The sequence below is a fragment of the Hermetia illucens genome, chromosome 5 (assembly GCF_905115235.1).
Source record: "Hermetia illucens chromosome 5, iHerIll2.2.curated.20191125, whole genome shotgun sequence".
NCBI classification, from domain to species: domain Eukaryota; kingdom Metazoa; phylum Arthropoda; class Insecta; order Diptera; family Stratiomyidae; genus Hermetia; species Hermetia illucens.
Window position 1 is genome coordinate 43,874,132 of NC_051853.1, and position 13,576 is coordinate 43,887,707.

The window sequence follows — 13,576 nt, forward strand, 5'->3', positions numbered from 1 at the left end:
TTCGGAACTCGCTTCTGGGATACAATATACCTTGGAATGGAGGCGTCATATTCTCGCCGCAACTTTTCGCCGATCTGTAAAGCTTTATCTTCTGCGCTTCCTTCAAGCGCTGTATTTTACTGCAGAATTTCTCTGAAAATCTCCTCGTCAAACTTATTAGCTACCTACTTTTCAGCTCTCGCCCGAGACCATTTCACTAGAGATCTTTCGCTAAAACATCACTAACAAAAGTGATATCTATCACGGACCCCATTTCTCTATTTCGAAAAGTGTTCACGCATCCAGTGTTAGCAACTACAAGATTCAGACGAGAAAGAGCTTCGAGTAATATACGTCCTCTTGCATTCGTTTCTCGGCTGTCCCATTCTTCAGCCCATGCTTTGAAATCGTCAGCCACTATATTAGGGCTTTGGTTGTTTGCATCCATTGCTAGCCTCTCCACCAAAGAATGGAACTCCTTTCCCGTAAGGCTTGGAGCCACATAATAATAATAATAATCGTTGGCGCAACAATCCAATCCAATCCGAACAGTGGTAGCCCTTTTAGCTGCTTCAAGTGTTAGACTTATGAACGCAGTTTATGTGCCATCATATGCCTTCCTTAGTCGTCGAATATCTCGTTGCTGGACCGACTGTATTCCCAGCTGGGATGGTAGGGCTTGACAAATTTCGTTCTTCGTTGTAATCTCGTCCAAGTCTTTACACTCAATAACCACGCGATTTTTACTAAACTTCACTCCTGTTGCCTCACCCAGTGACGTCTCCATTTTTTTCTACAAGCCCATATATATAAAAGGGGGGTGTACAATTTTTTGCACCGAATATAGTCATGTTGGGTATCAAATGAAAGGTCTCCATTAGTACTTTTCGATGTCGGTCTTAGTTTTGAGATTTGTTAGATAGACAGGGAGTGGGAGATGTGGAAAGTGAAGATTTCTTTAACGGACGGAAAAATCTGAAAAAAAATCGTGAAGTTTCTCAGAGTGAAATTATGCGGTGTTTCCAACGATTAATTAAATGAAATAATAAAAACTTGTTGTTTCTTTTTCGTTGGGGAACCACTTGTTCCCTTCATCAGTGCTAACAACTTGTGGGATTATCAATATCATACCACCAGTGAGTAATCTGACGTGCTAAATGCATATACAAGAAGCAAACAAAAGCTGAAGTGCCGAGCTTCCGGTTTCCCGACTTGTTCTTTTTAATCTTGCGATATAGGCTGGGAACTTCTCGAAAGTCAACTATGTATGTTAAAAATCTGTATTGTTAGAATTTTAATTTAAACTACCATCTAAAGTTGTAGAGATTCTAAAGAAAAATGCTGGTCTCGTTTTTTTGTTTACAAGATGTATTGGCAAAAATGGTGATAACATATCCACTTGAGCTTCATTGCATTGAAGTTGCACAAACCACATTTCTAACTTTCGATAGTTCAGCTGAAAAATGATAACAATATTTAGTAGTGGTTCAGTACTGCATATTTTTCGAAATTCACTCATTCCCCAATCGATATTTTAGTAGTAGCACTCTTTTGTCTATTTGAACAGCATCAAAACGAGGAGCCCTGCCTCAATCTAGGGGCCTATTTAGTGTCAATTTCTTTTGCAAAGTAAGATGCATTGTACAAATATGTTTACCCTACATAATTTATCGACCCCTTATTTAACCCTTTTGCATATCTCGATCCACCTCACTTATTCATTCAAAATGACTCTATTTTCATGTGCTATACTAGCTTAAATATCGACGTGAATATATAGTTTCATCAGGTCAGCCCGTTCAACTCTTTTCATTAAATATTTGAAAACACTCAAACCAACTGATTCACAAAGCAACCATTAAGGTTTCACGGCTTGATACTATTTGCATTGCCTTCTATTGTGCATGGTTTCAAACAAAGCACTTGTTTCGCTGCATGTCTATCATTAAGTTCAATGTTCTATGAAATTATTTACTGTTCAATCTATGTAATTACCACAAATATCTTGCGACTCTCATATTGAAAGCTTTTGTTTAAATTTATCCATTCTAATTTCAGGCTATTCGATTCTATGGAACAATCGATGGATAAGCGTCTATCGTCCTGACGTTGAGTGTATAAATGGCATAATACACGTTATCGACCATCCATTCCTTGAAGAGAAAGACGTTAAAGTAACATCAGGTACATCAGATATTCAAGTAGCTGTAAATATTTTATTTGGAAACTTTTTCATGATTTTAATAGCTAAACTCTTATTATAAAGTGTTTCTTCTATTATCATTTAAATATTTATCGAACGATAAATCGATAGAACTATTGTGTTTCCTACTGATTATTTCTTTTGATATGTTTGATTCGATATTTGAGAAGTTTGTATGATTTTGTTATTCTGTTCATCCATCTTCACTACAAACATCATCTGTCCCTTAAATTTAAATTAAAATAATTACATTCGAAGTAAAACAGCAAAGATTCTTTTTGGGTTCCAAGACATAGTCAAAATGAAGAAAACCGAAATTTTGTTAGTGAACAATAACAAAACAAACAAATTCTTAGGTATATTGAATTATTCACTAAATAATTATATACAATACAATTAGAATGAGAACATACCAAAAGTTGATAGAATAACAGATAGCATATGAAAGATGGAGAGAATAAAATAAAAGATTCACTAATTGTGAGAAAAAAAGTAATTTGAAAGTTTGAACGTGAAGATAAGATCATGAAGCTTAATGTATTGATATATATATACATGAATATATATATAAATAAATATTTTAAGTTGTAAGATCGAAATACATGAATATATGTGAGTAAATTTATATGAAATTATTTATTTTCTTACTTTTAGTAACTAAAGTATCTCACATTGAATGAAATATGTTGATAAAAAGACAAGAAAAGTATAATATATACACTTTTATTCGCCTTAAAACATATACTTTACAATGTTTATAGAAACAGTTACACTTTGTATGAAACAGTTACAATCGTTCTTTCAGGAAATGGTAGTTCAGGAAATGGTAGTTACTTTCAATCTTATCTTTTACTTCAAATTAAATATAAACCACCACCACAGAAATATCATAAATAAATTCTATAAGTGTCACTTTTATCATTTATAAAATGAACTATGTGACAAAAATAAATGTAAATTTTTAATTTATTTTAATTACTTTATTTTTTGAGGATTGACGATTAAGTTTTTATATGTCACTACTAACGGACTTACATTTTCGAAATATATACCCGTTACCGATTAAATTCTATTGATTATATTTAACCTCTGCATTTTCATCACTGCCATCTTTTCGATTCTGCTGACAAGAAAAATATTACTGAAAACCTATGAAAAAGAGTGCTAACTGTTTCCGCTTACAAACAAAGAAAGACAAAAAATATACATATTTCACAATTTTCACTTATAAATGCTGTTCTCACTGAAAACACCGTTAGTTTTTCTGATAATGTTTTTAAATCTAGGATAACTAACTAAATAAAAAGAGTAATCTATAATAAGCAAAATTTAGAAATCATATAAATATATAAAAATGTTAAGCTAGGAAAAAAGTATAAATGAAAAAAAAAAGAAAATGTGAAAAACAATAAGGGTAAATTAATTTCCTTTTATATATAATGAAGAAAAACATAAAATGAAGGCATATATTAAAAAGAAACTATAAAGTCTATGTAAGATATAAAATCAAAAGCAAAATTCATAGGCAATAATATATGATAAACTAACATGAAGTCTATTAAATTTGAACGAAAGAAAAAAATCACTACATTGATCAACTGCATAAATCATCCAAAAAAACGCAAAACTTCATGCCCAAACTAATTGCCCTTCGAAATCGTAGAATTTTACTAAAAGCGAAACATGAAAAAAATTATTGAATTAATGTCAAACTGCCGAAATGTCTATAAAATAATTGAAAATAGAAAACTGAAAGTGTAAACCATACTAATAATCGTACCCTCTCTTGACTACCATTCACATCAATCAACCCCATTGGAAATATATAAATAATAGTGTTATTTTGTTGAAATGCCGTCGCACGTACATTTTGCATCTTAAATATATAAAAGTTGAATTCAATCACCATAAGAGCTACTGTCACATTTTTTTCAAAGTTTAATTTCTAGTGTTTATTATGTAGAGAATTTGTCTCAGAAATAGTCTCAAGTAATATTGTTTATTTTTTCTAATTTATTTTGTATATGTATGATTAAAGGACTTAAGAAAAATATGAAAATTTGTTCCATTTACTTCTAGTTATCTAGTTTTTTGAGGTTCCAAAGTTTTATTGTGTCACATTTCATTCAGATTCATGGAGAATAAAGAGGCTTGTGGAGAAAGAACGTTGTCAAAATTGATACGTACGGTTGAGGTCGGTGTAATTTTAGCAGGCTTTACATTCAGGATTTATTAAATTCCGGAATTTTTTATTCATAATGATAGCATGAACCCGAACCTTTCTGCGTGATAATCTTTTTTTCAGGAACCAACGGACATCAAATCCGCATCGCCTGCGGTAGAAAAGATGAAAAGAGGGTAAGCGTCCATCAATCTGAGAATCTTTTTTCTTGAATCGAAAACCAGATGGGCAAGGTCTACAATTAAATGAGAAAGTAAGCGTATGCCTTGAAATAGGTAGGAAATGAAGTGTAACTGGCCGCTCTAAGAAGCCCAATTCGTGCTATGATGCGCCGTTTTTATGGCACAAGCTCCTAAAACCGTGGCCGCTGTAGGAGGGACAATGGAAGCAGAAACTAGCCGACTCAGATGGTTTGAAATAGCGCGTGACATCCACGAAGGATAGCACCTGCCGCACCCTGCAACCAAAGATCTGATTGAAGTCTCCACAGAATTGTTTTCCTAGTGTCTGTGACCTGGAGCTGGGTAATCGTCAGAAAGGTACCTGAAGGTCACTTGCTGCTCTCCGTAAATTGAACAACGTGTATTGTAGGGTATATCGACCCCGGCTGCGTGACCCCATACAGGTCAGTGCCCCATAGAAACTGCCGCAATCCTGAACGCGGTTTCGCTCATTTAACCTAGAAACTAAAAACCTCCAGACGTAGTTCTAACTCCCAGTGCATTTGGACTAGCAGCGTCAAGGTCTCGTTAGAAGATTCCATCTAAAAACTCACCGTTTTTTAAGAAATGATGGGGTCTTTTGTAACTTGACCAGAATCTTACTGAGTCCATCAACATTGCTGATACTTTGGACTTTCTGTGTCCGGATGGCTCGAGTGGCTAGAGCGCATAGCTGTCGTAGTGGAAGGTCACGGTTCAATTCTCACTGGTGGCAGAGGGATTTGCTATCGTGACTAAATATCGGATCCCAGTCGACTCAACTGTGAATGAGTATCTGAGTTAAGTCAGCGGAATAATCTCGGACGAACACAATACTCACCGTACCGTTACGGTCTTGAATGACGCACTTTAACACATTTCAAGGCCCTGATCCAATATGGATTGTTGCACCAATGATTGTTATTTGGACGTTATATTGATACTTCAACCAGGACCGCTTCCAAACAGTTCTAATGGCAGAGGTATACCTGTTCAAATAGTCCTTGCATAGCTTCCAGCGTTTATGCCTTTAGCATATGTTGAAGTTCTCCCTAGCGAGTTTCCTCAGATCATACAGATCTTCATCCCAAGGAACAACTGCATATGGAATAGCAGAATAACTAGAAAAATAAAACAAAAAGCAATGAGAATATTATTGTTATTGTGTATATCTAATTTACAAAGAAATTGTCTCAAATGCTCTAGCCACTTAATCCTTCTTTCGTTCTACTCAGTTGAACGCCTTTTAACTGCTCTTTAATATGGAACAACACTGAACTTAATTATTCCTTGATACCCCCAATGGGTACCGCCTGTAAATCCTACGAATCCTAGTAACCTTAGAATTCTATCGACTATCATTAAGCCCCTTTGATACGTCGAAAGCGATAACCAGGGTAGTAACTGAACAGATTTCTTTGGCCCTCTGGAAAATGGAAATTCCCCTAGTTAAATAATTACCTAATTTATGCCATGTGTGCCAACTGAAAGTGTAAATTGGGGGACGTCTTGCACCAAAAATTCTGCACCCAATCCAGTCCATTTCCTTGATCTGCCCATGGCTGGTCGAACTTGCGCACAGATGACTAGCCCCCAATCTGCGTTCTCTGGACGCTCTGTTAAAATTCGCTGAGTTATTTGAAAAACTCCACTATTTGCTCGCGTACGTTTTATTCGAACACGTTTGTTACGACTTGCGCCTCACCATCACATCCGAATCTTATTTTCCACCCCCAAGCCAATCTGCCGAATGAAGACCACAAAATTCTTGTACTTTCCTCACCTAGTCCCTAAGACGTTACGGTGACCGTCTTTCATTCAGACTGAACCTATACACTCCTCCTCTTGTCACCGAAAATTTTTAGCTGGTATTTGTGTGATTTGTCAGCCTTATCTAACCTATCTTTGTAATTAGCAATTTCATCCCGAACTTTTGGTAATTTCAGATCCTTATGGATTTTTTTGACGTACTATGAAGTACCTGTTATCGTTCGCAATACTTATGATTGGGCTCGCTATTGTGGCTCAAGATTGAGATACTTGCTAATGCAGGTGTTGTATTTCGGCAGATAAGTCAGGTGTTGATTTTGTCTTGCTTGTTCGTTGTACTTTGCTGCGAGCACCAATACTTCATTGAGAGCATAGAAACCTACAAGAATTAGACAAAATAATATGAACACCTGACGTAATATGCATTTATTAATACGATGTACCTAGATTTTAATAATATTCTAATACTCCTTGAACCATGACCGTTCCCTTTTGGCTGTGGGTGTGGGCGTATTATCATCTTCACAGATGGTAGTGTTTGGCAGCCGAATGCTGGTCATAGTAAGCCCTTCATCATTGATGATGCGGAGATACTCATTCGCAGCCAACAGACCAATGATGTGAACGGGAGGACCGCAGAACACCACGATATAGCAGCCGAAATCATAACGGCACCTCCCCCATACTTGACTATAGGAAATAGGCAGTCCCCTGTTTTGAGGACTACTTTAGCTGTCAGATAGGCGGCACTTGAACTAGTTTGACAATTTGAATGTTAATCCTGCAGGGCCTTTATAGGACCTTAATTGTTTGGAGGGTGTTGTTATCACTAGTGACTGGTGTGAAAAAAGATTGTGGCATATCTCAGCAGCTAGTAGTTCACGATTTAATTACCTTGCGATACCGAAATCGATCAGATCTGGTGTCCTTTGTTAGTCAGTTTGCCAATAGGTAAGTTGGTTGCCTGGTGGAAGCAAGGTCTAGAGTATTGGCTCGTTTCAATGGAGTCCGTGACTGCTTTTCTTTCGGGGACACAAGCCCCACTGGGTGTGTTTTGCATTATAGGATCATTGTCTGAGTTCTCTAAAATCAGAGAAGCGGGGGTTTAAGATAGATGCTCTCGTAAAATGAATTCCACAATATTAGAATAGCTGGCAACTGCCCGGTTATTTGGCATTGTGGTTAATAAACCAGGTGTAGTCCTAATTAATTTCCGTTTCTTTTTTTGTGAATAAAACACATAATTCCAAGGGAACCGTAATAGTTATTTTATTCGAAATATTTTCCATCGGTTTCTACACATTTTATCCACCTTTCTGATAATTTGTGAATACCGCACCAGTAGAATTGTCTGTCTTTGGAGGTGAACCACTCAGTGAGCCATTTCCGCAAATTTTCGTAGGAGTCGAAGCGCTTCTCAGAAACTGCGTGGCCCAAAGAGGCAAAGAGGTGCTAATCCGAGGGGGCCAGGTCTGGTGAGTAAGCCGCATGGTTAACCACCTCCCACTTGAGTTTTCGCGAACGACTTTCGACTTATATGATGGTGCATTGTCGTGGAGCAAAATCACCTTCTTCTGTCTTTCTTCATATTCTCGTCGGTTCTCCGCAATCGCTCGGCTCAAATCTTTCATTTGTTGTTTGTAGTGAACGGCGTTCACAGTTTCACCAGGTTTCAGCAGTTCAAAGTTGATCACACTGGTCTGGTCGCACCACACACACAGCATGACCTTCCGACCATAACGATTTGGTCATGCTGTCGATGTCGATGCTTCACCTGCACTCATCCACGATTTGTTGCGTTTAGGGTACTCCAAGGAAATCCACTATTCGTCGCCCGTAACAATACGATGGGGAAAAGGCTTTCTTTTGTACCGTTGAAGCAGAATTTCACCTTTTCGGCTCTCCATTTGTCTCTCGGTCAGTTCATGCGACACTCACTTTCCACACTTCTGAATTTTTCCTATGGCTCGCAGACGTTTCGAAATTGCTTGCTGTTGAACCCCCAACATATCTGCAAGCTGTCGTTGCGTTTGCGTGTTGTCTTCATCCAATAATGCTTGCAATTCGGCGTCATCAAACGATTTTCGCTTGCCGGAGCGTGTGGCGTCGTTCAGGTCGAAATCTCCATTTTTGAATTGTCGAAACCACGGTTCACAAGTTTGAAGTGTTAATGTACGATCGCCATAAACTTGTACAAGTGCACAATGGCTCTCGGACACTTTTTTCCTTGATTGAACATGAAAAACAATGCATGGCGCATATGCTCGAAATTCGGTACGTATGCCGACATTTTTCACGCGCAATAAAAATTTGCATAGAACGCCATCTATCGAATAAAAACGGAAATTAGTTAGGAGTACACCTGGTATGTGCAGTGAAGAAAGGAGTTCCAGGGATTATAGTAGGTTTTAGGTTTCGTGTGAGGTGAATCTTTTATTTAATTTCCGCGTATACTGGATAACCTCTTTATTTAGCAATATGCATCCCGCCATCTTTCCTAGAGTTCTTGGCACTGGAATCTGCTTGTTCATTGGAGCTATATCTAGATACCCATAGTTCATGTAAACATCAGGCAATGTCTATTAAGCTTTTATACATCCATTTGGTTTGATCAATCCTACTCCTTACTTGGCTTCTACCACGTGGGTGCCTTTGTCCAGGCCTAAACTTGGTCTAAGGGAATTTTTATTCAGGGATTGACGACAGTGCAGACCAATTAGAAAGAAACTTCCCCCTACTTTTCGAGTTTCCCATGTCCTGGATGAAATCGTCCAAATAAAAAGTCTGTGGGACAAAAAAGGGAGACATTTTCCCCCTAATTAGTCCAGTCTGTCATAAAATGGATGCGAACTCAGGACTCCATCAATCTCTAAATATTTTATATTGCGGAATACAATATGTCACCTTCTTAGACCGGTTTCTTGTATTTACTTTTTAACTCTGTGGGGCTTTGATATTTGGATTTTTGGTTAACTTTCAAAGTGATTAATAATGAGAGCAGCATAAAAAGAGAGCTTCCATTCTATATCGAAATGTGAAAATCATGTCTAGTTTACAAATAAGGAATTTGCTAAAAAGTATGAAATCAATCATACAACATGGTTGCCATTTACGTCTTAATGAGGCACCTATGTGCCATCGTTGACGGTCTGCTGAATTGCGCCTCAACTCCTTCCAGGACTTCCTAAGACGTCCGCAATCTTCCTCTACTGTTCTGCACCAAGTGCTCTTGGGGCTAACCACTATTCGGCGAGCTTAGGACAATTGGATTCACTGCGTGGTTGGGCCAGCAATGGATTTGTCGTCCTACCTTAATGTGTGACTGCCTTTTTACGCCTTCTGATCACATCGCCCACGGGTAGCCCAGTTACGCGCCGACCAAATTCTTTGTTGGAAATAATATCAGGCCTGCATAGTCCGGTGAACTAGGCCTTGAAGCTATAGAAAAATAATGTAACTGGTAAGTCTCAATTCTCTACATAAAAAATAAATCAAATGAACTTCGTGCTTCTAACATTTAATAATTTTTTTTGGTCGATCTTTTATTCAGTATAAATGGCATTGTTCCTGCAATCACAAACAGAGCTATTCCTCAAGCCTCTTTCACCGAACTTGCATCATCATTGCATTTCTCAGTTCCAGCCATCAGTACTCGGGGGCTCATTATCAAGCTCATACTAGTCTCGTAGCAAAAACGTAAAAGCAACTTTTTTATAAATACACACTCATACAGGTGTAGCTTAGCTTTAAGAATATACACGAATCGAACCAAAGCCTATTTGCGTATAATCAATGTATGCTTCTAGGTGGCTAAATCAGGATCATAACATCATGCGCGCGCGCCATCTTGTGTAACCGATGGCGTTAAAAAAAAATATCTGACCCTTTTGATCAGAAATAGTGCAATCTAGATCTTAAGAGTTTAATTGTATAAAATCAGAATTAAAAATTCTTTAGATTCTCAAGTTGAACTAAAAGGACACTGAATATGTATAAAAACAACTTGAGTATTAGATTCCTAGTTAGTGAAATATGATTGAACTATGTTTATGGTAAATTATACTTAACAGAAGAGTCCCTGGTTCAAGAATTATACAAGACAGGCTACAAGGATATCAATGTTAAGACTTATACAAATATCGATGTTGTCATCTAAAGCCTAAATGTTTACAGTTTGTACTTTAATGAAATTGCTCTTGCCGATAACATTCAATTTTAGTTTCAATCTTTTGTCCCTTACATACCTTTTCAGGACTCGCTTATCATAAAGTTCATTCATTTCAAGCCCAGAAAATCCCAATCCGAGGTGAAAATTATGGGGCCCCCTTTTTTTCTGCTTCAACTATTTCGTTGTGTGCTTCTACCCCGGGCTCCGAAAGAACCCTGGCCCTGAATAGAATTACTTCCTTTTCCGCTTCTCTCTTCAGCTTGTTGCACATTGGCTATATCGTCGTATAGCTACGATGTTCCACACTATTGGGCGCAGTACACAGCCCTGGAAGAGTCCATTAGGTCCATTATTATTATCATACTAAGGCCGTCTTTCTTCCGTATATACATATCTCTCCATAATCGTTAGGGATCTTCCAGTTTGGGTCCAGTTGACAGAATTCAGCCAAGCCGATAGCCAATTATTTACTTTCAATAGTGAGATAGTTTCACGGAAATCAGGCTGCTGATTAAAAAAAAACTTATAACCGACCTACCAAACACAGCAGTCATTACCCGCTTCAGCACTTTCCCGAAGTGCTTAAAAGATGTATCAGACAATAATAGCATGGGTCGCCTGAAGGTTTACTAGCTTTGGGTCTTAACACAACCACTCCCGTAATGCTGAAAAGATGTCCTCTTCAATGCATGATCTGCACAACTTGGCAACTGTGTCGACCTTGTCTTTATAGCGAGCTTAAAGGTCATATTAGGTTTTCATCAGAAATTACATTTTCTGCTAAAAATGTGGAACATCCCAGCAATGAATTGCATTTTGTTGTGTAAAAAAACTCTCCACTATCACCAACTGAACCAAACCCTCCTTCTAGGCATATATTTGTATCACTATGTCGGCGAGCAGGCTGTCGCAGCACCTTCACAAACTCTGCCAAAATAAGACTATCGTAGGGTATAGTAGCAACTGCACACATACCATCCGGTCTAGGCCTGCCTTAATAAGGAACTCCAGACATCCCGGTTTTGGGCCGAGGTCCACCAATTAGATATCCCCAAAAGTTGTCTAGCGTCCTGACCTACGTCATCGCTCCGTCTTAGGCAGGGTCTGCCTCGTCTTCTTTTTCTACCATAGATATTCCCCTTTAGACTTTCCGGGTGGGATCATCCTCATCCATACGGTCATGGTATCGCTCATAATTTCGTCGTTATATAGGCTACGGAATCGTCCATCCTCATGTAGGGGACCAAAAATTCTTCGGATGATTCTTCTCTCGAACGCGGCCAAGAGTTGGCAATTCTTCTTGCTAAGAACCCAATTCTCCGAGGAATATATGAGGACTGGCAAGATCACAGTCTTGCACAGTAAGAGATTTGATGGTGAGACGTTTCGAGCCGAACAGTTTTTGTAAGCTGAAATAATCTGTTGGCTGACAATAACCGTGCGCGAATTTCATCATCATAGCTGCCATCGGTTATGATTTTTTACCCTAGATGGGAGAAATTATCAACGGTCTGAAAATTGTAGTCTCCTATCTTTATTCTTCCCGTTTGACTAGTGCGATTCAATGCTGCTGGTTGGTTGGTTTTTGGTGCTGACGTTGCCACTATATACTTTGTCTTGCCTTCATTGATGCGCAGCCCAATATCTCGCGCCGCCTGCTCGATCTGGGTGAAGGCAGTTTGTACGTCTCGGGTGGTTCTTCCCATGATGTCAATATCGTCAGCATAGACCAGTAGTTGGGTGAACTTAAAGAGGATCGTACTTCTTGCATTTACCTCAGCATCACAGATCACTTTCTCCAGGGCCAGGTTAAAAGGACGCATGATAAGGCATCCCCTTGTCGTAGACCGTTGTTGATGTCGAATGGTCTTGGGAGTGATCCTGCTGCTACGATCCTGCTGGTCTCGCACATTGGTCAGGGTCAGCCTAGTTAGTCTTATCAATTTCGTCGGGATACCGAATTCTCTCATGGTCGTGTATAGTTTTACCCTGGCTATGCTATCATAGGCGACCTTAAAGTCGATGAATAGATGGTGCAACTGGTATCCATATTCCAACAGTTTTTCCATCGCTTGCCGCAGAGAGAAAATTTGATCTGTTGCCGGTTTGCCTGGAGTGAAGCCTCTTTGGCATGGGCCAATGATATTCTGAGCGTATGAGGCTATCCGTCCTAGCAAGATAGAGGAGAATATCTTATAGATGGTACTCAGCAACGTGATACCTCTATAATTGCTGCACTGTGTAATATCTCCCTTTTTATGTATGAGACAGATTATGCCTCGTTGCCAATCGTCAGGCATTGATTCGCTGTCCCATACCTTGAGCACAAGTTGATGAACCACTTGGTGTAACTGGTTGCCTCCATATTTAACCAATTCGGCTCCTGGTGACTTATGATTTTTTAGCCGATGAATTGCACGGACTGTTTCTCCTAAACTTGGTGGTGGCAGTATTTGTCCGTCGTCTTCAGTTGGCGGGACCTCCAACTCGCCGATATTCTGGTTGTTCAGTAGCTCATCAAAGTACTCAACCCATCGCTCTAATATTCCCATTCTGTCGGAAATCAGATTTCCCTCTTTGTCTCGGCGGGATGAACATCGAGGTGCATAAGGCTTCATCCTGCTGACTTGTTGGTAAAACTTCCGCGCGTGGTGCGGTTGCTCCCTGTACTTTTCTAGTTCACAGACTTGTTGGTTCTCCCAGGCTTCCTTTTTCCGTCTGTGAAGTCGCTTCTCCGCTCGACGGAGTTCGTGATAAGTCTCTGCGCGTGCCCGCGTTCTTTGAGAATGCAACATTACTCGGTATGCGGCATTCTTCCGTTCCGTTGCTAGCTTACATTCATCGTCAAACCAGGCGTTCCGACTCCTTTTGCGGCTGGGGCCAAGTATATTTGTGGCCGTATCAATGATAACGTTCTTCAGGTGGTTGTGAAGATCATTTGTTGATGCTTCATTTCCAGGTCCTCTGTTGACTGCGGTTATTGCGGCATCCATTTCCCTCTTATAGGTGTCGCGGAGGGTTGTGTTGTGGATGGCTTCAGCGTTCACTCTCACCTGATTGTCAGAGGGGATTGT

General features: G+C 39.2%; 1 protein-coding gene across 11 annotated transcripts in view; it reads left to right on the forward strand.

The window, feature by feature from the left end:
- Positions 1 to 10,547, forward strand: part of LOC119658317 (fasciclin-1) — a 385,465-nt gene extending 374,918 nt beyond the window's left edge. For 10 of the 11 annotated variants that reach the window (XM_038065642.1, XM_038065646.1, XM_038065644.1 and 7 more), the window contains one exon: positions 2,038 to 4,344. In XM_038065642.1, the coding sequence (XP_037921570.1) occupies positions 2,038 to 2,243 (206 nt within the window). In that variant the 3' untranslated portion in view covers positions 2,244 to 4,344. Of the gene's footprint in view, positions 1 to 2,037; positions 4,345 to 10,140 lie in introns of those variants that run through there. The other variant, XM_038065651.1, reaches the window with a different exon arrangement.
- The last annotated feature ends 3,029 nt before the right edge of the window (positions 10,548 to 13,576 follow it).